Source organism: Geotrypetes seraphini, chromosome 5 (genome assembly GCF_902459505.1).
Source record: "Geotrypetes seraphini chromosome 5, aGeoSer1.1, whole genome shotgun sequence".
NCBI classification, from domain to species: domain Eukaryota; kingdom Metazoa; phylum Chordata; class Amphibia; order Gymnophiona; family Dermophiidae; genus Geotrypetes; species Geotrypetes seraphini.
The window spans coordinates 198,745,390-198,771,848 of record NC_047088.1 but is presented as its reverse complement, the minus strand read 5'-3'; the positions used below and the strand labels follow the sequence as shown (position 1 = coordinate 198,771,848).

The window sequence follows — 26,459 nt, the reverse complement described above, 5'->3', positions numbered from 1 at the left end:
GAAGATTGTTTCTCTGTCTCATCCAAGGGAAAGGGAGTTGTAGAAAGAACAACAGGTTCAAGGATTTACACAGTCAATTTCATTTCCATTAACTCCACTGTCAGAACTACAAGGTATTCTGTTCTGTAAAGTATAACAGAGCACTGCACTGCAATTGCTAAATCCAAAATGTTCCCACACTGACCACCTTTTAATTTTAATTTCTTGTACATATCCAGGCATACGAATTGGTGAGGAATCTTTTTTAAACTTTTGCTTTTTATATCAATATTTACAAGATCGTACCACAAAGAAATAAATTTAAGTCCGGATTCCCTATACCGCACCATATCAGCGACCACCAATCGTGTGGCAATGGCTCCATATAGAGACCTGCGCCTTTGGAAAAGATAGGCGCCAGAAATGTAGGCCAGGGTTTTCCAGGCCTATATTTCTGGCGCCTATCTTTGTCACAAATCATCCCTACGAAGGCATTTTAGGCCACTTAACACCATTTCCGGCTTTAGCCATACTCACAATGGAGTTAGGGGGCCTAAAACGCTTATGGAGACGCGATTCCAGTGCCAATTTTTTAGGCATTAGTAGGCACCTTGAAACTCAGTTAAAAACGCTATTTAAATGGTGTTTTTCTTACTGAGCTTGGTTGCCTAAAAAAAAATCAGCACCAATCAGAGAATCCAGGAAATAGAGCCTGCAAAGACAATTATTCAAGAAAAATCCAGATAGCACAGTTACTTACCATAACAGGTGTTATCCAGGGACGACAGCAGGCAGATATTCTCACATGAGGTTGACGTCATCCACGGCGCCCCGATGCAGACAGCCTCGCAAACAGACTTGCTTGTAAAACTTAGAAAGTTCGTGACTGCCGCACCGCACATGCGCGAGCGCCTTCCCGCCCAACGTATGATGTGCCTCCTCAGCGTCTTCTTAGTTCAGATAGCTAGCTAAGAAGCCAACCAGGGGAGGTGGGTGGGTTGTGAGAATATCTGCCTGCTGTCCCTGGATAACACCTGTTACGGTAAGTAACTATGCTTTATCCCACAACAAGCAGACAGCATATTCTCATATGTGGGTGACCTCCAAGCTAACCAGAATGGGATGGTGGTAATTTAGGAGAATAAATTTTATAAAACTGCCTGGCCAAAATGGCCATCCCGTCTGGAAAAGGAATCCAGACAATAATGAGAGGTGAAAGTATGAACCGAGGACTAAGTGGCAGCTTTGCAGATTTCCTCAATAAGAGTAGATCTAAGGAAAGCTACTGATGCCGCCATGGCTCTGACTTTATGTGACTCGACTCTGTAGATGCAGTCCAGCCTGACCATAGCAGAAAGAGATGCAAGCAGCTAACCAGTTGGAGATAGTGTGCTTGGAAATCGGATGTCCCAACTTGTTTGGATCGAAGGAGACAAAAAGTTGAGGAGCAGATCTGTGTGGTTTAGTCCTTTGTAAGTAGAAAGCCAAAGCAGTCCAGAGTATGAAGAGCTGTTTCTCCAGGATGAGAATGAGGCTTTGGAAAAAACACTGGAAGTACAATGGATTGATTGAGATGAAATTCTGAAACCACTTTAGGTAAGAATTTAGGATGAGTACGGAGGACCACTTTGTCATGATGGAATATTATGAAAGGTGGGTCTGCTACTAAAGCTTGTAGCTCACTGACTCTGCAAGCAGACTTGAGAGCAATGAGAAAAACCACTTTCCAAATGAGATATTTGAGATGAGCTAAAGCCATTGGTTCAAAAGGAGGCTTCATCAATTGAGCAAGAACAACACTGGAGGCGGTTTGAGAGGTGGTTTGACATTGAAAAGTCCTTTCATAAATCTGGAAACCACAGGATGAGCAGAGAGGGATTTCCCTTTGATAAGCTTATGAAAAGCAGCAATTGCACTGAGATGGACTTGAATGGATGTGGATTTGAGGCCTGTTTGAGATAAATGCAACAGGTAATCCAAAACTGAAGACAAGGAGGTAGATTGAGGCTCCTTGTGATGAATGGTGCACTTAGCATAAAATCTAGTCCATTTCTGGTTGTAACATTGCCTAGTGGTAGGCTTCCTAGAAGCTTCTAAAATGTCCTTTACAGATTGAGAAAACTGTAGAGTGGCAGTTAGGTTGAGAGGTACCAAGCTGTCAGGTGTCGAGACTGCAGGTTGGGATGAAGCAAAGATCCCTGACTCTGTATAAGCAGAGACAGAAAAATTGGTAGAAGTAGTGGCTCCCTGCTGAGTTGGGCCACCGAGGAACTATCAGAATCATGTGGCATGGTCGTGTTTGAGTTTGATGAGTGTCTGCAGAATGAGAGGAAATGGAGGAAATGCATACAGAAACTGATTCGTCCATTCCAGAAGAAAAGCATCTGCCTCGAGGCGATGAGGAGTGTATATCCTGGAGCAGAACTGAGGCAGTTTGTTGTTGTGGGGAGATGCAAAGAGATCTATTTGAGGAGTCCCCCACTGAGAAAAAATGTGATGGAAAGGCGAGGAATTGAGTGTCCATTCGTGAGGTTGCAGAAGACGACTCAATTTGTCTGTCAGACAATTTTTCTCTCCTTGAATATAGACCGCTTTCAGAAAGGTGCTGTGAAGGATTGCCCAATTCCAAACCTTCTGAGCTTCCTGGCAAAGAGGAAGAGATCCTGTTCCTCCCTGCTTGTTGATGTAGTACATGGCAACTTGGTTGTCTGTCCGAATGAGGACTATTTGATCGTGAAGAAGATGTTGAAAAGCCTTGACAGCATTGAAGATAGCTCTGAGTTCCAACAGATTGATGTGACACTGACGATCCGTGCTGGACCAATGGCCTTGAGTACGGAGTCCATCGAGATGAGCCCTCCAAGCGTAGTTTGAGGAATCTGTGGTGAGGACCTTCTGATGAAGGGGCGTTTGAAACAGTAAACCTCTGGAGAGATTGGAAGAGAGCATCCACCAGTGGAGAGACTGTCTCAACGAAGGAGTCACTGTAATGTGCTGGGAGAGTGGGTCGAAAGCCTGTGCCCACTGAGATGCCAGGGTCCACTGGAGAATTCTGAGGTGAAGTCTGGAAAAAGGAGTCACGAGAACAGTAGAAGCCATGTGACCTAGGAGAACCATCATGTGCCTCGCTGAGAGTGAAGTGAAGAACAACACTTTGTTGAATGAGAGCATCCTGACGCTGCTGAGGATATACCATGTCCAGTACAGCTCCGATAAACTTTAAAGTCTGAGAGGGCTGTAGTTGGGACTTGGGAAAGTTGATTTCGAAGCCCAACCTTTGTAGGAACCACATAGTTCGATGGGTCACCACAATAACCCCCTGAGATGTGGAATCTTTGATGAGCCAATCGTCCAGGTACAGAAAAACCTGCAGACCATGGTTTTGCAGAGCTGCTGCTACCACCACCAGGCACTTGGTGAAGACTCTGGGAGATGATGCCAGGCCGAAGAGTAGCACTCTGTACTGAAAGTGATGATTTCCCACCCGAAATGAGGAACTTGCGAGAGGCTGGATGACTGGGAATGTGAGTATAAGCCTCTTTGAGATATAAAGAGCATAACCAGTCGTTCTGATCGAGAAGGGGATATAGGGATGCCAGAGACGGCATTCAAAATTTTTCTCTGACAAGAAATTTGTTGAGTGCTCTGAGATCCAAAATAGGTCGCAGATCGCCCGTCTTCTTTGGAACTAGGAAGTAATGAGAGTAAAAGCCCTTGCTGTGCTGTTCTAGAGAAACCTCCTCGATGGCATGGAGATGAAGCAGAGCCTGAGTTTCCTGAAGAAAAAGGGTGGTCTGCGATGGATTGGAAGGATGTTCTCTTGGAGGCAGATTGGGAGGAATCTGGATGAAATGAAGAGAGTAACCTTCCTTGATGACTGAGAGAACACAGAGGTCTGAAGTAATGAGTTCCCATCGTTGGTAAAAAGATGGATATGACCCCCAATGGGAAGAGGAGAGGACAGAGGCAGAACGATTGAGGTGATGCTCTGGATTAGATAGTCAAAAAGACTGAGAGGCCTTGGGTGCAGCAGGAGTCTGAGTCTTTTGCTGCCTTTGTTGTTGCTGCTGTTGTTTTTTAGGGGGAGCCCTGAAATAAGGAGCCGCCCACTGAGGAAAACGCCTCTGGTATGATGGAAGAGGCCTGGGACCCTTAGCAGCAGAAGGCTTGGGCTTTGGCCTGATGATGCACTGGAGAAGGGAAGGCTCTCCATTTTGAAGAGGCATCCCTCCAGCCAGCCATCTAAGGTAAGGTAAGGGGGAAAGAGCAGGGGTTGTCGGAGGCACGAAGGAGGATGGGTGGGTTGTGTGGTGGTGAGAGAGAATGGGTATCTCTCCCACTGCTGGGGTGGGAGGGGGTGTTGTTTGTGGCAGATTGCGCACAGTCAGGTCCTCTCCGAGATCCAGAGCTACTACCTGGTCAGAACCTGACTCTCTTAGGCGCAATGTCGAGCCCCTAATACTGAGGACCCCAACTAGAACAGTAAAGGCATGGATACCAAATTCACTTCATCCCAGTTCTCTTTTTGACTGTACCCCCACATCTTGAACATGGCTCTGCTGCAAGTAAAATGCATCCTTAGAGGGAATAACCACTGGGGCTACCACCATCGCAACCTCCAAGGAGTCACTGCTACCACTAAAATTTAGGTATGTTTCGTACATCATACTTATAAATTCTGGAGCAATAATTGGACCAGGATGCCCAGAAGGCTCTGGTAGGCACTCCTGCAATCCACTCTGGGATTTCACGGTAGACACACAGCTGTAGTTTGCCTGGGACACCCTTTTGCCAGTTCCCAGCTCTAGCCAGGATTTCTGACCTGGAACTCAATCCAAGAGAGACCGCCATACCTCCAGAGGGACTAGTGGAGGCTAAGCCAATGGCTACTGTCCCTTTCCCCCAACGCAAAAAACAAAAGGAATTGACCCCAAGATATCCACAAAGAAGAAAATCCAGAGAAAACCAAAAAAACTCTGTGGAGTGACGATGTTCCTAAATGGACTTTATTTGAAAGTATCAAAGTTCCAAAGGTACACTAAAATCATCCACATAAAAGTAAATCATCCACATAAGAGCCTTAAAGGACCTAGTCCGCTAGGGATACAGGACCCAACACGGTCCGCGTTTTGACAAAAAGTCTTCTTCAGGGGTCTCTGGGGGTCCTATAAGGGTGAGTAGGTGGGAAACAATTGTGTGGTGAGCATTTGCAGTGTCTCACTTCCGGCTCACCACACAGAGTTTTTTTGGTTTTCCCTTTCCCCCAATGCGCCACATGGCCTTGGACAGCCAGCCATCACAATTCTGGCATGATTCCTTAGTATCTAGGCTTGAGGAGTCCACCTGGACCCTTTTTGGTCCAAATTGAAGTGTTTTGAGGCAAATAATAGCTTTTAATTTAAAGTCAGGAAATCTAAGATAGCCACCATGGTAGCGATTTTAGCACTAAAACAAGCCCATGGGAGCTAAGGGGTCAAAATATTCAGGGAACAGGATTTTGGAGGTAGAGGACCCTGTACATAGCCCCAGAAACTTTTTAAAATTCATTTTAAAGACCCCCTCTCCCCATTTCTCCTAAGGCTTATCACAGCCTTACTCACTGTGCCGTGATGGTGCTGGGACTGCAAAAGGACCGAAACTACAGCCAGAAAACTTCTGCCTCAGACAAGCCAGAACATCCAGATAGCACAGGTGTTATCCAGGTGTTATCCAGGGACAGCAGGCAAATATTCTATACACATGGGTGACGTCATCTACGGAGCCCCCTAGCGGACGTTCTCGCAAGTAGACTTGCTTGAAGATCTTCAAGCTTGCAAGTGTACCACGCATGCGCGAGTGCCCCTACCGCCCGACTCAGGGCATGCGTCTCCTCAGCGTGGCCTCAGTTCAGATAGCCAGCAAAGAAGCCAACCCAGGGAGGTGGATGGGTTGCGAGAATATCTGCATGCTGTCCCTGGATAACACTTGTTACGGTAAGTAACTGTGCTTTATCCCAGGACAAGCAGGCAGCATATTCTCTACACATGGGTGACCTCCAAGCTAGCCAAAAAGGGATGGAGGGAGAGTTGGCAATTCAGGAGAATAGATTTTCCAAAACTAACTGGCCAAAATGGTCGTCACGCCTGGAGAAAGAATCCAGATAGTAGGAAGAGGTGAAAATATGAACCGAGGACTAAGTGGCAGCCTTGCAGATTTCCTCAATAGGAGTCGAGCAGAGGAAAGCAACAGACGCCGCCATCGCTCTGACCTTATGCCCCGTGACCCGACCCAGCAAGAGAAGACCAGCCTGAGCGTAACAGAAAGAAATACAAGCGGCCAACCAGTTAGAAATGGTCCGCTTAGAAACAGGATGTCCCAACCGATTGGGATCGAAAGAGACGAAAAGCTGGGGAGCGTCCGATGAGGTACCGTGCGCTGCAAGTAAAAAGCCAGCACACGCTTACAGTCAAGAGTATGCAGAGCCGCTTCTCCAGGGTGAGAATGGGGCTTCGGGAAAAACACTGGAAGAACCAAGGACTGGTTAATGTGAAAGTCCGAGACAACCTTGGGCGAGAATTTAGGATGGGGACAAAGAACCACCTTATAATGAAAAACAGTGAAAGGAGGATCCGCAACCAAGGCCTGCAGCCTCACTGACCCTACGAGCAGAAGTGAGCGCAATAAGAAACACAACCGTCCACAAGAGAAAAATTTCAAGTGAGCCCGAGCCATAGGTTCAAAAGGCGGTTTCATCAATCGAGCAAGAACCACATTGAGATCCCAAACCACTGGAGGAGGTTTAAGTGGAGGATGAACGTGAAAAAGACCCTTCATGAACCGGGAGACCACAGGATGAACAGAGAGCGGTTTCCCGTTGATCGGCCAATGAAAAGCAGCAATGGCGCTGAGGTGGACTCAAATTGACGTGGATTTGAGCCCAGCACCAGATAAGGGCAACAGATAATCCAGCACAGAAGACAAGGAGGCAGATTGCGGCTTCTGTCACTGTGTAGCACACCAAGAAGAAAAGAGGGTCCACTTCTGAAGATAACATTGGCGAGTGGACTCCTTCCGAGACGCCTCCAGAACATCCAGGCCATCTGAGAGAACTGAAAAGAGGCCATCAAGTCTCGAGGAACTAGGCTGTCAAGTGCAGAGACTGCAGGCTGGGATAGAGCAGAGATACCCGACTCTGCGTAAGCAGAGAAGGAAAAAGAGGCAGAAGAAGAGGTTCCTTGGCACTGAGTTGCAGCAGAAGGGAGAACCACAGCCGTCTGGGCCACCGAAGAGTTATCAGAATCATGGTGGCATGAGTGGACTTGAGCATGACGAGAGTCTTCAGAATCGGAGGGAAAGGAGGAAAACACATACAGAAACAGGTTCGTCCAATCCAGAAGGAAAGCATCCGCCTCCAACCTGAGAGGCGTGTAAACCCTGGAGCAGAAACGAGCAACTTGTGATTGAGGGGAGACACAAAGAGATCGACATTTGGAGTCCAGCACCGGGCAAACACCTGTCGCAGAGTCAAGGAGTGAAGAGTCCATTCGTGAGGCTGCAAAAGGCGGCTCAACTTGTCGGCCAGGCAGTTCTGCCTGCCTTGGATGTAGACCACACGGAGAAAGATGTTGCGGTGGATCGCCCAATCCCAGAGCCACATCGCTTCCTGGCACAGGGAAAAAGACCCCGTGCCCCTTTGTTTGTTGATATAGTACATGGCGACCTGGTTGTCCGTGCGAACTAGCACCACACGGTCGTGAAGCAGATGACAAAAGGCTTTCAGAGCGTTGAACACCGCCCTGAGCTCCAGCACATTGATGTGACAGAGACGGTCCACACTGGACCAAAGTCCCTGGGTACGAAGACCGTTCAGATGAGCCCCCCCAAGCATAGACCGACGAGTCCGTCATGAGAACCTTTTCCGGGGGAGGAGCATGAAAGAGAAAACCTCTGGAAAGATTGGTAGAGAGCATCCACCAACGGAGAGACTGTTTCAACAAAGGAGTCCCGACAATGTGTCGAGACGCTGGATCCCGGGTCCTGGTTCCACTGGGAGGCCAGAGTCCACCGAGGTATGCGTAGGTGAAGTCTGGCAAAAGGAGTCACATGAACTGTGGACGCCATATGGCCCAAGAGGACCATCATGAGACGGGCCAGGACTGAGGACAGGAGAGACACCTTCCGACAAAGATGGATAAGGATCAGACGAGGCCGAGGCAAGAAGGAGCGAAGACGAAGAGTGTCCAGCTCTGCCCCGATAAACTCGAGGGACTGGGATGGACACAGCCAGGACTTGGGAAAGTTCACTTCGAAACCGAGACATTGAAGGAGGGAAATAGTCCAATTCATCGCCACCAGAACCGTCTGACGAGATGACGCTTTGATCAACCAGTTGTCGAGGTAGGGAAACACCTGAAGCCCCTGCAGATGCAGGGCCGCGGCTACCACTACCAGGCATTCCGTGAAAACCCTTAGGGAGGCTGCCAGGTCGAAGGGGAGAACACGATACTGAAGGTGGAGATTCCCCACCTGGAATCTCAGATACCGGCAAGAAGCCGGATGAATTGGTATGTGTGTGTAGGCCTCCTTGAGGTCCAATGAGCACAGCCAGTCCCCATCGTCCATCAGAGGATACAACGTAGGAAGGGTGAGCATCCTGAACTTTTCTTTGACCAGAAACTTGTTCAGAGCCTGGAGGTCCAGGATCGGACACAGGTCTCCCGTCTTCTTGGGGACCAGGAAATACTGGGAATAGAACCCCGTGTTCAACTGCTCCAGTGGAACCTCCTCAACCGCCCAGAGGCAAAGCAGGGCCTGAGCCTCTCGCAGAAAAAGGGGGGAGTTGCGCTCTGGAAGAAAACTCTCTTGGCGGAAGGTCCGGGGGTACGCGACTGAAGTCCTCCTGGATGATAGAAAGCACCCACAGATCCGTGGTAAGCTTTTCCCACTGAGGATAGAAATGATGGAGACGGCCCCCGATGGGAAGGGGGGGAGGGCTCCAGGAGGAAGGGAGCCGGCAGGCTCAGACTGGAATTGTCAAAAGGACAGCCCAGGCTTCGCGGGAGCAGGCGGTTGGACCTTAGACGGATGCTGCTGCTGGGGTCGCCTCGGGGGCGGGCGAGAAAACGCAGGCGTAGATTTCTGCGGGTATCGCCGAGGAGGAATCTTGTACGGTCGAGCTGGAGGAGTCTTCGGCTTGAGCCTCACGAGCGAAGCGACCGACCGTTCATGCTCTGAAAGGCGTTTAGTGGAGGCCTCGATGGAGTCATCAAACAACTCATTCCCCACACACGGGAGATTCGCCAGACGATCCTGGAGGTTAGGGTCCATGTCCACTATCTGGAGCCAGGCCAGGAAACGCATGGCGACTGCAAAGGCCGTGACCTGCGAGGTCAACTCAAAGGTGTCGTAAGCTGCCGAAAACATATAGAGACGGAGTTGGGATAGGGTCTCCTGGAGTAGATGGAACTCCTGCCGATGAGGAGCAGGCATGTACGACTGGAAAAAGTGGACGGTGTCCACACAGTATCGAAGATAGGACGTGGAGGTAAAATTGTAGTTGAGAACTCGGTTAGCCATCATTGAGTTCTGATAGAGATGGCGTCCAAACTTGTCCATCATAATACCCTTCCCTGCCCAGAAGGACAGCAGCATAGACCTTGGAGGGATTAGATTTCTTTATTGAAGATTCCACTACAGGGACTGATGGGAAAGCTGCGCATTTTCAAATCCCTTGACCGGGACCGTCCGGTAACGGGACTCCATTTTGGAGGGAATGGCAGTGACAGCATAAGGAGTTTCCAGGTTCCGCAAGAATGTCTTCTGGAGCACCTGATGCAGAGGCAAACAGAGAGCCTCACGGGGCAGATGAGGGAGCCCCATCTCTGCCAAATACTCTTGAGTGTACTTGGATTCGGATTGGAGATCCAGCTTCAGAGCCTTGCCCATGTCCGAGACAAACCGGGTAAAGGAGGAGGTTCGAGAAGAAGACTCCTCCTCCAGAGGCAAAGTAAAGCGATATCTCGGAGCAGCAGAGACAGAGGGGGAGACCTCCTTCGAGTAATAGGCAAGAGCCTCCGAGTCTCGAGAACGGGACACCGAGGACGTTCTACTGAACTGCCCCGGGGGCATCGAGGAACAGCTTCGCTGAAGACAACTCAGGGAGGACCCCGGCGTCCGAGGTATTACCATCCGAAGCATCAGAGAAGCCGACGGGAAAGATAAGTTGCCCACAGGCGGTTTCAACCTTGACTCAGAAACCCTGCACCCCAAAGAAAGAGGTGGGGAAAGAGTCTGGCGAGGCCTCGCACCCAACGCCGAAGTCAAGGGCCCTGCGTGTTTCACGGTTGGAGGTGGGGGACGACTTTGCTGCTTCAAAGGTACAAGGTGCGAGGAGGAGGAAGCCCCAGTCTGTAGTCCCGCCTGGGACACCTAGAGCCTTGAATCAGAAGAAGAGGGATCACTCGATGGCAAGCGGCAGGACTTGCAAGACAAGCCTCGAGGAACCTTGGAGGAAAGCCCAGGCTGGTCAGACTGGGACCGGGTTGGGGCAGAGGTCAGCTGACCCAGAACTGAGGAAATCTGCGAAGTAAGGATAGCTTTAAGCATATTCTTGAACATCGGCACTGAGAGGTGCAGCAGTGCGCTCCTTCGGGGGCAACCTCGAGGAAGAGTATTCCCTACGTGAGGAGGCACGCTTAGGACGATGTCTCGAAGAGGCTGACGAAGCAGCACTCGCATGAGACTCTGAGGGAGGCTTCTTTGCTGGCACAGCTGCGGAAGCAAGAGGAGATTTACCTGAGGCCGGGGTGGCAGGAGGAGCCGAAGTTGGGGCCTTCGAGGTCGAAGGGAACTTCACTGAGGTCGAGGCCTTCGGAGCCGAGGCCCAGGCTGTCCCCGCTGTCTCCATGGGGCCAAAAAGTTGGAGAATCTTGGCCACCCGCTGACGGAGAGCCCGCGGTTGGAGAGTAGCACAACGCGGGCAAGACTCAGCACGATGATCAGCCCCAAGGCACTCCACACACCAACAATGGGGGTCGGTGATGGAGATCACCCGGGCGCACTTAGTGCAGTTCTTAAACCCGGACAGAGGCTGGGACATAGGAAAAAATACAGCTGCGGCCCCACAAGGCCAGGCGGCCTTAAAAAAAACCCGGTAGCCCGGTCGAGAAAAGGAACAAGGAAAAATTTGTGAGTTTTTTTTTTTTTTTTTTAAACAATACAAGATGCGCTGCACAGCGACTCACCTGAAAATAACAAAGCAAACCGTGGTGCAACAGGCACTATGAATTCGCGCAGAGCAAGGGAGCAGGGCTTCAGGCTCTGCGGAAAACTTAGAACTGAGGCCACCCTGAGGAGACGCATGCCCTGAGTCAAGCGGAAGGAGCACTCGCGCATGCGCGGTACACTCGCAAGCTTGAAGATCTTCAAGCAAGTCTGCTTGTGAGAACGTCCACTAGGGGGCTCCGTAGATGACGTCACCCATGTGTAGAGAATATGCTGCCTGCTTGTCCTGGGATAAAGCTTGCTTCTTCAGACTATCTTCAGTCCAACCAGCCAGATCGAGACTTCAATCCTCACCCAAACACGTGCACAAAGTTGGAGGGAAGAAATGCAGGCGGCACCTGATCCTAGTGAAAAAACACCATAGGGCTACTCAGCCTGTGCTCAAGCTCTCCGCAGACAAAACTGTAGTGAGTCATGCTCCCAATGGAACAGTCCTTGAGCTCCCAGAATGTTAAAACAAACTTGCCAAGCAGGTGCTCTGCCAAGCAGGCTCCCCTTGGACACAGACTATTGCCTTCAGAGTCTATATTGTATGCAGCCAGAGATGTACCTAAATTGGGAGCCTCTACAGCACTGAAAAGCCTCATGACTTAATTAAAAAAAATAAATTAAATTTAAAATAAACACACGCAGGACAGGCTCCTACCATCTCACGTGTAGAGAGTAAAACTGAGGTATTAAAATAAGTCTTAAAAAAGATTTTAAAACATTTTATCAATATAGCTACAAAAAAGTAACAACAAAAAATCTTTTTTCTACCTTTTGTTGTTCCTGCTTTAAATAAACTTCTTCACTCTTCTTTCCATCCAGCATCTGCCCTCTCTCTGCCCCTACCATCCACTGCATTCTCATCCCTCCCCTTATAGCCCTGCCTCTCCTTCTGTCCAGCTTTTCTTTCTGTTCCCTTTCTCCTCCTACACCCCTCATCCCAGGGCAATCATCTCTCTCTTTACCATTTGTGGATTTAGCATCTTTCCAACTCTTCTCTCTCTTCCCTCTGCTCGTCCAGCTCCCGTGACCAAGAATCTCTCTCTTTCCTCCCTTCTTGACTTCAGCCTCTCCCACTCTTCCCCACAGCCTTAACTAATCTCTCGTCTCCTTCCCTGCCTGCCCTGTAGTAAAGTATCATTTATTCCTCCCTTCCCCCTGAGATTTGGCACCCTCCATTCATGCCCCCCCCCCAGCTTTAATAACCCCCTATTTCCTTCCCCCCTCCTCTCCTTCCCTCAATCCCTTGCTCTCTTTCTTTGTCAAGCCCTCCCCATATACACACACACACACATACACACACACCGTAGGCAGGGCAGCCTTCACAACACACTACTCTTGCTGGCATCAGACCTTCCTCTCTGCCGGGTCCCACCTACTTCCCATTTCTGCGAAGGCAGGACCTGGCAGAGAGGAAGGTACAACATCGGCAAAAGTAGCGTGTCGTGAAGGCTGCCACTGTGGAGAAGTTCCTGGACCATGACGACGATGGGCCTGCACTGAATTGGTGAGGCTGATTTTTTTCAGGTTGAATCAATTCGATTTAACCAAAGTGAAGTAGTGAATCAATTTGAATTGGGAAGCTCTAGTGGACAGTGGTGACCCTCTGGAGGTGACGTCAAAAGCGTCAAACACTGACCTAGCCATATATTTTCTTATTTCCAGCAGATTATTAGCAAGATGTTGAAAAGTGTTGAAAAGGGCTGTGGCTCACTGGTCGAGCTGCTGCCTCTGCACCCAGAGGTTATGAGATCAAATCCCAGTACTGCTCCTTGTGACCCTGGGCAAGTCACTTAATCCTCCAGTGCCCTCCGCTTTGAAATGCCAAAGCCACAAAAAGGCAGTATATAAATCCCCATTCCTGGCCTGAAAACAGACCTGTTAGTGACTGAAAGCCCAAAAATGAAAATTGAAAGAAATAAATTTTTTGAAAAGGGAAGAATGAAATGAAAAATGAAGAAAACAAACATAGGAAGGCACAACCCCACCCCACCCCCAAAAAAAAACAAACATAGAGTTTGACATGCTTTGGACAGACTCCAAAGAACACAGCTTCACAGCTCCGCAGAACTGAGCACTGATAGTCTCGCGAGCCAACATTGGGTAGGAAGGTACTGGCACATGCACAGTATGGGCAGTCTCAAGACCTTCAAAATATTTAAAGTGAGAATATACTTTTTACATTGTCCGTCACGGGCTCCTTGAATGACATCACCCACATGTGAAAATATGCTGCCTGCTTGTCCTACGATAATGTTATTTGCATTTTTTTAAACTATAATACAGCTCTAGTATATCTTTTGAACTATGAGTGTTAATTTGCTTAAGGATGAAAACAATGCTATTTCAACAGTTTGGGGGAAATGGTATTAAGGAGTGTTAATTGTCTTGTTTAGTAATTCACATGTTAGTAGTTAAACTGATTTCCTTGTTTATTGAAGTCTTATGTAAACCGAGTCGAGCCCCTATTTCAGGAGATAATACGGTATATAAATCTAAGGCTTAGATTAGATTAAAAGAAAAATGTATTATTCTCCTTCGATACATACCTCCCACCGCCTTCCTTACAGTTGGGACAAGTGCAAGCTACTCGTCGTAGCCTTTTTCCCTCCTGATTTGGTTGGTCTCCTTCTTCATCTATCACTTGCACTCTCAAATGAGTCAAATCATTGGTGTTCAAAGTAGAGTCACCACCGAGCTGCCACTCTTCTGGGTCAGGCTCTTCTTCTTTAATCCGAATATCTAGAAAAAATACACAAATATCTATAAGCCAAAAAGGAAGATAAGATAGTGAAAACACATTTGCAGCAAAGAATTAATCCTGTATTTGATGGTGAAAAATGTGATAAGCATACACATGATAGAACAAATGTGCATATCATATCCTTTTATTAATAAAATATCACTAGAATGCAATAAAATGTAAGTTCAACTATTCAGATTAAATGTTTTATTCTGATTTTCTTCTGTTCTACATTTACTTACAATACATAAATTTATTATATTTGTTGATAGTTATGCAGGAAGTATTTTTATAGAATAAAATGTACAGGTATAATCATTTTGGAGCGAACAACTCATGTTCAAGTCAAATTTCTCTATTGGTAAAGCAAAGCTGTTTTTCTATACATGGTGTTCTCTGGGGACATGAGTAAGTGATGTCATCCTGTAGAGTCAAGCACAATAAAAGTACAGAAAATCTCTACAGTTCTGTAAAGATTTGAGCATCGTGAACCTCTTATGCGGGGTTCTCCTATGCTAGCATCATCATGAAGGGCTACCTCAGTTCCATAGTCAATACAACAATGAAGTCAACGGCACAATGCGCAGCAGCCTCAAAGAAAGCTAACAGAATGTTGGGTATTATTAAGAAGGGTATCACAACCAGAACGAAGGAAGTCATCGCTGTATCGTGCGATGGTGCACCCGCATCTGGAGTACTGTGTCCAATATTGGTCACCGTACCTAAAGAAGGACATGACGATACTTGAGAGGGTTCAGAGAAGAGCGACAAAAATGATAAAAGGTATGGAAAACCTTCCATATGCAGACAGGTTAGAAAGGTTGGGGCTCTTCTCCCTGGAAAAGCAGAGACTCAGAGGAGACATGATAGAGACATACAAGATCATGAAAGGCATAGAGAAGGTGGAGAGGGACAGATTCTTCAGCCTATTGGGAACCACAAGAACAAGGGGGCACTCAGAGAAACTGAAAAGGGGACAGGTTCAGAACTAATGCTAGGAAATTCTTTTTCACCAAGAGGATGGTGGACACCTGGAATGTGCTTCCGGAGGTTGTGATAGGACAGAGTACATTACGGGGTTTCAAAGAGGGATTGGATAAATTCCTGAAGGATTCGGGGATTGAGGGATACAGATAGAGGTAGAGATAGGACTATGAAAGGTTAATAGATAGAAGGAAAAAGGGGAATGAAGGGTTTCAGACAAAGGATCACTTTACAGGTCATGGACCTGATGGGCCACCGCGGGAGCGGGCTGCTGGGCGCAATGGACCTCTGGTCTGACCCAGCGGAGGCAACATCTTATGTTCTTATTAGAAGATGACAACTTCTAGAAGAGGTAGGTGAGATTTATGAGGACTAATATCTTGATCTCCTTAAAGAACATCTCTGATCCCTAGCTACAAGAGCGAAGTCACTCACCCTTAGCAAATGTTCTTTGAGGACAGCAGGACATAAGTTCTCACATGTGAGCAATATCTATGACAGAACTGTGGTGTGCTGCCCAACTTCAGCGTCTGGAAGCCATTGGCACATGTATGTGTACCTTCCCACCCAAGCAATTCAGACAGGACCCTCACAAATAAAAAGGCATAACGAATGCAAGTCCTAGAGAAGGTGAGAAGTGAAAACTTGTGTTCTGTTGTCTCTGAGAACACATAATGCAGGTTAGTAACCACTTTCTTTGAAGATAAGCAGGACTGTAGTTCTCCTATGTAGGAATCCCTATCTACCAGACTCACTGAAAACAAAGAACAGTTAATAGGAACTTACAACAAGGACTAGTAGAATCAATAAAACTAGTATCAAAAAGCACATATGGGTGACATCATCAGCGGAGCTCGGATGCGGAAGCTCGCAAGCAGACTTGCTTGAAGAAACTTGAAGTTTTGAGTCGGCCGCACCGCGTTTGCGCGAGTGCCTTCCCGCCCAGTGTAGGGCGTGTCTCCTCAGTTCAGATAGCTAGCAGAGAAGCCAACCAGGGGAGGTGGGTGGGTTGTGAGAATAGCTGCCTGCTGTCCCTGGATAACACCTGTTACGGTAAGTAACTGTGCTTTATCCCAGGACAAGGAGACAGCCTATTCTCACATATGGGTGACCTCGAAGCTAACCAAAATGGGATGGTGGAAGTGTTGGCAATTTAAGAGAATAAATTTTCTAATACTATTTGGCCAAACTGTCCATCCTGTCTGGAGAAAGTTTCCAGACAAAAGTGAGAAGTGAAAGTATGAACCGAGGACCAAGTAGCAGCCTTGCAAATTTCCTCAATAGGTGTAGATCTGAGGAAAGCTACTGAAGCTGTCATTGCTCTAACTTTATGGGCTATGACTCTACTCTGTAGGTGTAATCCAGCCTGGGCATAGCAGAATGAGATACAAGCAGCCATCCAGTTGGAGATGGTAAGCTTAGAGATTGGATGTCCCAACTTATTGGGATTAAAGGAGACAAAAAGTTGAGGAGCAGGTTCTGTGTGGTTTGGTGCGTTCCAAATAGAAGGCCAAAGCACGTTCACAGTCCAGAGTTTGAAGAACTACTTCTCCAGGATGAGAATGAGGCTTTGGGAAGAACACTGGAAGAACAATAGATTGATTGAGATGAAATTCCGATACTACTTTAGGGAGGAATTTTGGATGAGTACGTAGGATCACCTTACCATGATGAAACACCATGAAAGGTGGATCAGGAACTAAGGCTTGCAGCTCACTGACTCGTCGAGCAGAAGTGAGGGCAATGAGAAACACCACTTTCCAAGTGAGATACTTCAGATGAGCCTTGTCAATTGGTTCAAACAGAGACTTCATCAGTTGAGCAAGGACAACATTGAAGTCCCAAACCACAGGAGGCGGTTTGAGAGGAGGTTTGACATTGAAAAGTCCTTTCATGAATCTGGAAACCACCGGATGAGCAGAAAGGTGTTTCCCTTCAATAGGCTGGTGGAAAGCCGCAATTGCACTGAGATGGACTCCGATCGATGTAGACTTGAGGCCAGAAGTGGATAAGTGCAAAAGGTAATCCAAAACAGAAGATAAGGAGGAATGCTGAGGCTCCTTATCATGAGAAAAACACCATGTAGAAAATCTAGTCCATTTTTGGTGATAGCATTGAGAAAACTGAAGAGGAGTTATGTTGAGAGATACCAAGCTGTCAGGTGTAGAGACTGCAGGTTGGGATGAAGCAGAGATCCCTGACTCTGTGTAAGCAGAAAAGGAAAAACTGGTAGAAGGTATGGCTCCCTGCTGCTGAGTTGAAGTAGAAGGGAGTACCAAGGTTGTCTCGGCCACTGAGGAGCAATCAGAATCATGGTGGTATGATCGTTCTTCAACTTGACCAGAGTCTTGAGAATGAGAGGGAATGGAGGAAATGCATATAGGAAGAGATTCGTCCATTCCAGAAGAAAAGCATTTGCCTCGAGGCGATGGGGAGAATATATCCTGGAGCAGAACTGAGGCAGTTTGTAGTTGTGGGGAGCTGCAAAGAGGTCTATCTGAGGTGTTCCCCACTGTGAAAAAATGTGATAAAGAGGCGAGGAATGGAGTGTCCATTCGTGAGGTTACAGAAGACGACTCAAGTTGTCTGCCAAGCAATTCTTCGCCCCTTGGATGTAGATAGCTTTGAAGAAGGTGTTGTGGCGGATTGCCCAGTCCCAAACCTTCAAAGCCTCTTGACAAAGGGAGGCAGATCCCGTCCCTCCCTGTTTGTTGATATAATACGTGGCGACTTGGTTGTCCGTCCGAATGAGGACTACCTGGTCGTAAAGAAGATGTTGAAAAGCGTTGAGAGCCTTGAGGATTGCTCTGAGTTCCAACAGATTGATGTGACACTGATGATCCGTACTGGTCCAGTGGCCTTATGTACAGAGACCATCGAGTTGAGCGCCCCAAGCGTAGGTCGAGGAATCTGTCTTGAGGACCTTCTGATGGGGGGGCATTTGAAAAAGCAAGCCTCTGGAGAGATTGGAAGAGAGCATCCACCAACGGAGAGACTGCTTCAATGAAGGAGTGACTGTTATGTGTTGAGAAAGTGGGTCGCAAACCTGCGTCCACTGAGATGCCAGGGTCCACTGAGGAATTCTGAGGTGAAGTCTGGCAAAAGGAGTCATGTGTACTGTGGAGGCCATGTGACCTAGGAGTACCATCATGTGTCTCGCTGAGATGGAAGACTGGGAAGACACTGTATGACAGAGTTGAAGAAGAGCTTCCAGACGTTGTTGTGAGAGGAATGCTCCGAGTTGGACAGTGTCTAGAACAGCTCCAATGAATTGCAGATTCTGTGAGGGCTGAAGTTGGAATTTGGGAAAGTTGATTTCGAATCCCCAACTTTGTAGGAACCAGGTAGTCCGTTGGGTCGCTACAATAACCCCTTAAGATGTTGAATCTTTGATGAGCCAGTCGTCGAGGTAGGGAAATACCTGAAGACCATGGTTCCGTAGAGCTGCTGCTACCACTACCAGGCTCTTAGTGAACACTCTGGGAGATGAAGCCAGGCCGAAGGGCAGCACTCTGTATTGATAATGCAGATTCCCCACCCGAAATCTGAGATATGGACGGGAGGCCAGATGAATGGGGATATGAGTGTAAGCTTCCTTGAGATCCAGAGAGCATAACCAGTCGTTCTTCTCGAGAAGGGGATAAAGGGATACCAGAGACAACATCCAAAATTTTTCTTTGACCAAAATTTGTTGAGAGCCCTGAGATCCAGAATGGGCCGCAGATCGCCCGTCTTCTTCTGAACAAGCAAGTAACGGGAGTAAAAACTCCTGCTCTGCTGTTCCAAAGGAACTGGTTCGATGGCATGGAGACGAAGCAGAGCTTGAGTTTCCTGAATAAGAAAGGTGGTCTGGAAAAGATTGGAAGGATACTCTCTTAGAGGAAGCTCTGGTGGAACCTGAGTGAAATGAAGAGAGTATCCTTCCCTGATGATGGTGAGCATCCAGAGGTCAGATGTAATAGTTATCCATCGGTGGTAAAAATGATGGAGACAACCTCCTATAGGGGGAAGAGAAGTCAAGAGTCAGAACGGTAGAGGTTATGCTCTGTTTTAAACAGTCAAAAAGGCTAAGTAGCCTTAGGTGCAGCAGAATGTTGAGGTTTTTGTTGCTTCTGAGGCTGCTGCTTTTTAAGAGAAGGGAGACTGTAAGGAGCCATCCTCGGAGCAAAACGCCATTGATAGATAGGAGCAGGGCGTGTAGGTTTGGCAGGAGCTAGCTTTGGCTTAGGTCTGACAAAAGAAGCAAAGGATTTTTCATGTTCAGACAATTTCTTAGTGGCTGCCTCGATAGACTCATCAAAGAGGTCATTGCCCGCACAAGGAATATTAGCTAAGCGATGCTGAAGATTAGGGTCCATGTTAATAGTACGAAGCCAGGCAAGGCGACGCATGGCTACAGAGCAAGCAGCTGCCCGGGCAGATAACTCGAAGGCATTGTAAGAAGAATGGAGGAGATGTAATTGGAGTTGTGATAAAGAAGCAAGGACTTCTTGAAATTCAAAGTGTTTTTGAGTATCCAAATAAGTCAAGAATTTTGGTAATAGAGAAATGAGGAACTCAAAATAAGTAACAAAATTATAATTGAGGACTTTAGAGGACATCATGGCATTTTGATAGATGCGACGTCCAAATTTGTCCATAGTTTTCCCTTCCCTTCCAGGAGGAACAGTGGCATAAACCTTGGAAGGATGGGACCTCTTCAAGGAGGACTCGATTAGCAGGGACTGGTGAGATAACTGTGAGTTGTCAAACCCTTTGCGATGTACAGTTTTATACCTAGAGTCCAATTTGCCTGGAACAGCCTGTATGGTATAAGGGGTCTCTAGGCATCGACCAAAAGTCTGAGACAAAAACTTGTGAAGAGGAAACTTAAGAGACTCTGCTGGATGTTGAGGAAGATGCATGACTTCAAGGTACTCCTTAGAGTATCTGGAACCAGCATCTAATTGAAGATCCAAGTCAACAGCCATCTGACGAAAAAAAGATGAGAAAGATAGCTGATCCGCCAATGCTTTGCCTCGAGAAGGACTCGAGGACGTCGAGGCAGCCTGGGTCGAAGATGAAGCTTCGGCAGGAAAAAAAGGCATCAAAAGAATATGGAGACTTGGGTGAAGCAATCGAAACCGCTGCATCCTCGAGGTTCGGAAGTGGAGACCTCGAGCGAGGAGTCGGCGGTCTAGTCGAAGTAGGAGTAGAGCAAGGCTTAGTTGAAGAGGGACATTCTTTAGAAGAAGTATGCCTTGATGAAGGCCTCGATCGTCGATGAGAACGATGCTTGGAAGCAGATCTCGAAGATCGAGGAGACTTCGCCTCGGAGACAGAAGCAGCCGATGCCACCAAAGAATGGATAGGACTGGAGGCTGTAGAGCGAAGCTCCAGAGGCTTGATGGAGGAACCTCGATGCACTCCCAAAGACTCTGCTCCTTGGATAGAGTGTGAGGATTCCTGCCGATGCACTTGCAAAGATTCTGCTCCTTGCTTCACATGTTTGGATACCAGACCAGACACTCGCAGAGACTCTGCTCCCTGAAAAGAGTGTGTAAGTTCAGACTGAGGCAAAGGAAGCGGCTCAACCTCACGGGAGTCTGCTGAATGCCCAGGCTGGATGAGAGGAAGAAGCTTCGGTCCCATATTAGTAAGAAACTGAATGAATTGCTTCTCCAACATGGTCTGGAAAGAAGCCGGCAAGGATGGATCCGTGTCTGAAACTGGACCACCTGCTTTGGCTGGAGGCTCCACCGAGACAGTATAAATGTGCTTCGACTTGGAAGTCTTAGGCACTTTAAGCACCACCGCTGGAACCTTCTGCTGAGATATCTGACCTGAGGAAACAGGGGAAGATACAGCAGGTGTCGTCGAAGAGAGAGCCACTGCAAACGACAAAGGTCTGACGAGGCTCAAGGTGGAAGCAGTAGAAGCAGGAGGAGGCTCGGTCGAAGGTGAGGCCGAGGGCGCCTTCGATGTCGAGGGATCGGAGGAAGAATCCATCCCGAACAGTTTCTCCACCAAAAGGTGACGACGTTTAAGGGCTTGAGGTTGAAGAGTAGCACAGCACTCACACAACTTCGGGTGATGTTCCGGCCCAAGGCACTTGAGGCACCGACGGTGTGGGTCCATAAGGGAAATCGCACTCTGGCACTGGCTACACTTCTTGAAGCTCGTTACAGGCCGGGAAATAGGAGAAAAAATAGCCGCCGCAAGATCGAAGCCCTTGGGCTGCGGCCGAGCAGCCTGCCCCGGCAAACAGATGGAAGATTGAATTTATTTTTTTTTAAACTGGAAATAAAAGAAATAAAGTAAGAACAGCGATTCATGAAAAAAAAAAAATACAAAACGTGGTCACAGAGAAGGCACAAAGTAACGAAGTTAAACGCAGAGAGTCAAAGACAGACTTCTCGACTCTGCAGAAAACTGAGAACTGAGGAGACGTGCCCTACGCTGGGCGGGAAGGCACTCACGCATGCGTGGTGCGGTCGACTCGAAACTTCGAGTTTCTTCAAGCAAGTCTGCTTGCGAGCTTCCGCATCCAGGCTCCGCTGATGACATCACCCATATGTGAGAATAGGCTGCCTGCTTGTCCTGGGATAAAAGATGCTATTGTAAAGGTGCAGCTTGGAACTGAAAAGACTGGGGACTAGGAGAGTGGGTCATGACATGATCCTCCAGAGTCAGCCCAGGCTGGGCTTAAGTGAAGGAGATGCAAGTCTAGCTGCCTCCATCCTATTTGGGTCAAATGAAACAAAAAGCTGGGTGGACTGTCTATGGCTTTAGCCTGCTCCAGATAAAAGGCTAAGGCTTCCCTGCAGTCCAAAGCTTGCAGTGCGTTTTAACCAGGATGGGCATGAGGTTTCAGGAAGTACGTTGGCAGAACATTTAACAGGTTAAGACAGAATTCCAATACTACCTTAGGAAGGAACTTGGGATGTGTGCGGAGAACTACTATGTTATTTATTTTTTTTATTTAAGCCATTTTTCTTTCATAAAATCAAACAAGTATAACTCAGACACTTGAGTATAGATTCAGAACAAAAATATTGTTAATTAATACATAATAGGGAAACCCCCAAATAGAAAAATTAATAATTATTTAGTCCACAAATATATAGAACTAAGATAAGGAAAGATTTAGGAAGCAAAATCAAAAACCAATTTTGATATTATCCAAAGGAGAAAGCAAAAAAAGGAACAGTCGACAGTCAGTTCGCATTACTCAATTGTAGGAACAAGGGACCAATGACCGCACCCCCAACCTTCTCTAGCCACAATAAATTCCATCATTTGTTTAGGCTAAAAATAAAAAAATAAAAAAATTTTACCACCATAACATTTTGCAGGAAACTTCAAAACAAATGTACCACCTAGAGAAAGGCCTCTAGGCCTATAAGCCAAGAAGTCCCTTCTTTTCCGTTATGATAGTTGCGAAATATCTGGAAAAATATATATTGAACCTAAAAATTGAGTATTCATATGTCTGAAATACGTTCTGAGAATCAAGTCTCTATCAAATTCCAGGGCAAAAGTCACTACAAGTGTCATCCTATCAACAATTACTTCAAGTGAATTTTCCAAAAAATTTGTCAAATCCATTTCACCATTTCTCTGTTCTACCAGTTGATGTAGAATTAGTTGGTTTAGATTTATTTGATGGTCAAATATTGTGGCAAATTATCAAAGGAAATCAATAAAACTTCTTACAAATATCTACAAACCATCTCAATAGCAGAGATTACTGGAGACCTGAAAATATTTTTATAAATCTCAAATTATTTTTCCTCTGGAAATTCTCTATATACTCAAATTTTTTGAATTACAGATCTTTCCTTAACCATTTCTAGTTGTAAATCTTTAACCTGTTTGATCTGTTAATTTAAAAAAAAAAAAAAAAAAAAAAACTCTCCATGTTCTTTCAAGGTTTCACTATGGAGATTCACCCTAGAGTTCATCTGGCCACAATCATTTCTCAAAATAGTTACTGCGTCCATACGATCCTATCAGAGCTTTAAGATCTGCTATTCTGCTTCTCAACACACTATGTTCCTTCACTAAAAATTATAGGCACCTGTCGTGCCCCCATCTTTTCTGTCACAGCCCCATCAACCTGGAATTCCCTCCCAGTATACATCAGAGCAGAACAAAACATTGATAAATTCAAAAGTAGTTTAAAATGCTTTCTTTTTAAAGAGGCCTATGATTGATTTTTCTCTTTATTATTTTATCGCTTAACAGACTTCCCCTTCGTTCTTTCCCCTTTATTGTTTTCTTTTCTCAAAAACTTGTAGTTCTCCCCTTTTTCCTTATGTAATTATTTACCCCACTCATGTTAACTTTGTTTAGTCTGCTTAGGTTTGGTTTGCTATTTGTTGTATGTACCCCCATTTTATATTTTAATGTACGCTTCGAATGCTATAGTTAACGTTTAATCAAATTTTTAATAAACTATGAAACTTAGTTCAGATGGCATAAGAACATAAGAATAGCCTTACTGGTTCAGACCAATGGTCCATCAAGCCCTGTTCAATCCAGGTGTCCAATCCAGGTCATTAGTACCTGGCCAAAACCCAAAGAGTAGCAACATTCCATGCTACTGATACAGGGAAAGCAGAGCCTTCCCCCATATCTTAATAATAGAATATGGACTTTTCCTCCAGGAATTTGTCCACACCTTTCTTAAAACCAGCTATGCTATCCGCTTTTACCACAACCTCTGGCAATTTGTTCCAGAGCTTAACTATTCTCCGAGTGAAAAATATTTCCTCCTATTGGTTTTAAAAGTATTTCACTGCAGTTTCATCGAGTGTCCCCTAGTCTCTGTAATTTTTGACGGAGTGAAAAGTCAATCCACATGTACCCGTTCTACTCCACTCAGGATTTTGTGGACTTCAATCATATCTTCCCTCAGCTTTCTCTTTTCCATGCTGAAGAGCCCTAACATTTTTAGTCTTTCTTCATACGAGAGGAGTTCCATCCCCTTTATCATTTTGGTCACTCTTCTTTGAACCTTTTCTAGTGCCGCTTTATCTTTCTTGAGATAAGGAGATCAGAATTGAATGCAATACTCCAGGTGAGGCCGCACCATGGAGCGATACAGAGTCAATATATTATCTTTAGTCTTGTTAACCATCCCTTTTTAAAATAATTCCTAGTATCTTGATTGCTTTTTTGGCCACTGCCACACATTGGGTGGAAGGTTTCACTGTATTGTTTACAATGACACCCAGATCCCTTTCTTGGGTGCTAACCCCCAAGGTGGACCCTAGGATCCAGTAACTGTGATTTGGGTTATTCTTCCCAATATGCATCACTTTGCATTTGTCCACATTAAATTTCATCTGCCACTTGAACGCTCAAGTCTTCCAATTTCCTAAGGTCTGCCTGCAATATTTCACAATCCACATGTGTTTTAACAACTTTGAACAGTTTAGTGTCATCTGCAAATTTAATCACCTCACTTGTCATTCCAAGTTAAATAGGAACAGTCTGTAATGTGCATACTGACTCTAGAATGCATAAGTGTCTAATTGTAGACTATATAGAAGAAACGGTCAATCCAGAGACTATGACGGCGATTTAAAAAAAAAAAACCATCCTAAAAAGGATGTAGGGGACTCCTCCCCTACAGCCACTCCCAAACCTCCGGGTCTTTTAGAATCAAAAGGAGATGGAGTAAAAAGTTCTGAGAACATTCCTTAGGGAACAGGTGTAAGGAAAATAGTTGAAGTAAATGGATGTCTACTGGAAGATACTGTATAAACATTGATAGTACAGTGGAAAGTATGTTGCGAGAGAAAAACTGGTTGATCTGATCTGCAAAGATTTGATATGGTGGGAATCTAATTTACAGGCTCTACACTTGTTAGATCCCATTAGATTTTTGATCCAGCACACTAGACCCGCTAGATTTTTGAGGCAATTCATTGTCCTTAAATCAAAATATCCAAGCAAGTATTGAACCTCTTTGGGTTGGATCCAGGGAATTAATCTGCAAAAACAACAATGTAAAATATTTCTTTTGGTCTTTTCTCATTTTAATGGAGTTCCTTTATTATATTGTTATATCAAATTTTAATAAACAAACAATTTCTTCCCACTGTCAAGTTACATCTGAAAAATGCACTTCTTCAGAAAGCATTAGCCTCAGCTCTGATCGACCTCCAAAACGGACAGCAAAGGCCTCCAGTCTCACATTATACTTTCTTTCTACTAATCTTAATCTAATCTAGGATTTGTGGATCGCTCTATGCCCATAAAGGTTTAAGGCGATTTACAATTACACATGAGCCCATTCAAAGATGGGGAGTTTACTGAAGAAGCTGTGGTAGCAGATTACAATGTAAGAAGAGGCATGCAGAACTGGAGCCAAACATGTGAAGGGAACTTACAGATAAGATGATCTTTGGGTTTTCTAATCATTCATTCTCTTTTTATTGAGTCAGCTAGCTTTTTTCATACATCATTTGATACAGTAGATGCTATCTATAAAAGAACATAAAAACTAGAAAGTCAGAGACAAATAAGTCATATGCCAAATACAAATTTCAGCCAGTATTTAGCAACAATTTACTCTGCTCTAGTAATTTATTATTAGGGTCAATGTTCAAGAAAAAGATCTGGGTGTCATTGTGGACAATACGCTGAAACCTTCCACCCAATGTGTGGCAGTGGCCAAGAATGCAAACAAGATGCTAGGAATTATTTAAAAAAAGGGATGATAAACAAGACTAAGAATGTTATAATGCCTCTGTATTGCTCGATGGTGCGACCTCACCTTGAGTTCTGTGTTCAGTTCTGGTCTCCTTATCTCAAAAAAGATATAGCGGCACTAGAAAATGCTCAAAGAAGAGCGACCAAGATGATAAAGGGGATGGAATTCCTCTCATATGAGGAAAGACTCGAGAGGTTAGGGCGCTTCAGCTTGGAAAAGAGACAGCTGAGGAGAGATATAATTAAATTCTACAAAATCCTGAGTGGTGTAGAATGGGCACAAGTGGGATACTTGAAGTTACAGAGTAACTTTTAAAACCAATAGAAGGAAATATTTTTTCACTCAGAGAATAGTTAAACTCTAGAATGCATTGCCAGAGGATGTAGTAAGAGCGGTTAAAGTAGCTAATTTAAAAAAAGATTTGGACAAGTTCCTGGAGGAAAAGTCCATAGTCTGCTGTTGAGACAGACATAGGGGAACCCACTGCTTGCCCTGGATCAGTGGCATGCTGCTACTGTTTGGGATTTTGCCAGGTACAGTACTTGTGACTTGGATTGGCCTCCATGAAGAAGAAAGGATACAGAGCTAGATGGATCATTGGTCTGACCCAATTATTTGCAGCAGTTGTAAAAAAACAAAACAAAACTGTCAGTGGTATTTTTTCTTGTTGTGGAAAGCATTAGGTTCTGTAGAAATCTAATTCTAAAGCCACACACACATTTCATATTATATGTAATAAAAACTACACAGATAATGTCGAGGCCATAAAAAAGTTGCAAATTATTGTGGTGCTAGAAAAAC

The 26,459-nt window shown here is 45.8% G+C and overlaps 1 protein-coding gene across 2 annotated transcripts in view; it reads right to left on the bottom strand.

The window, feature by feature from the left end:
- Positions 1-26,459, bottom strand: part of SP3 (Sp3 transcription factor) — a 141,407-nt gene that overhangs the window by 26,329 nt on the left and 88,619 nt on the right. For both annotated transcript variants that reach the window (XM_033946007.1, XM_033946009.1), the window contains one exon: positions 13,779-13,971. In XM_033946007.1, coding sequence (XP_033801898.1) covers positions 13,779-13,971 — 193 coding nt within the window. The remainder of the gene's footprint in view (positions 1-13,778; positions 13,972-26,459) is intronic.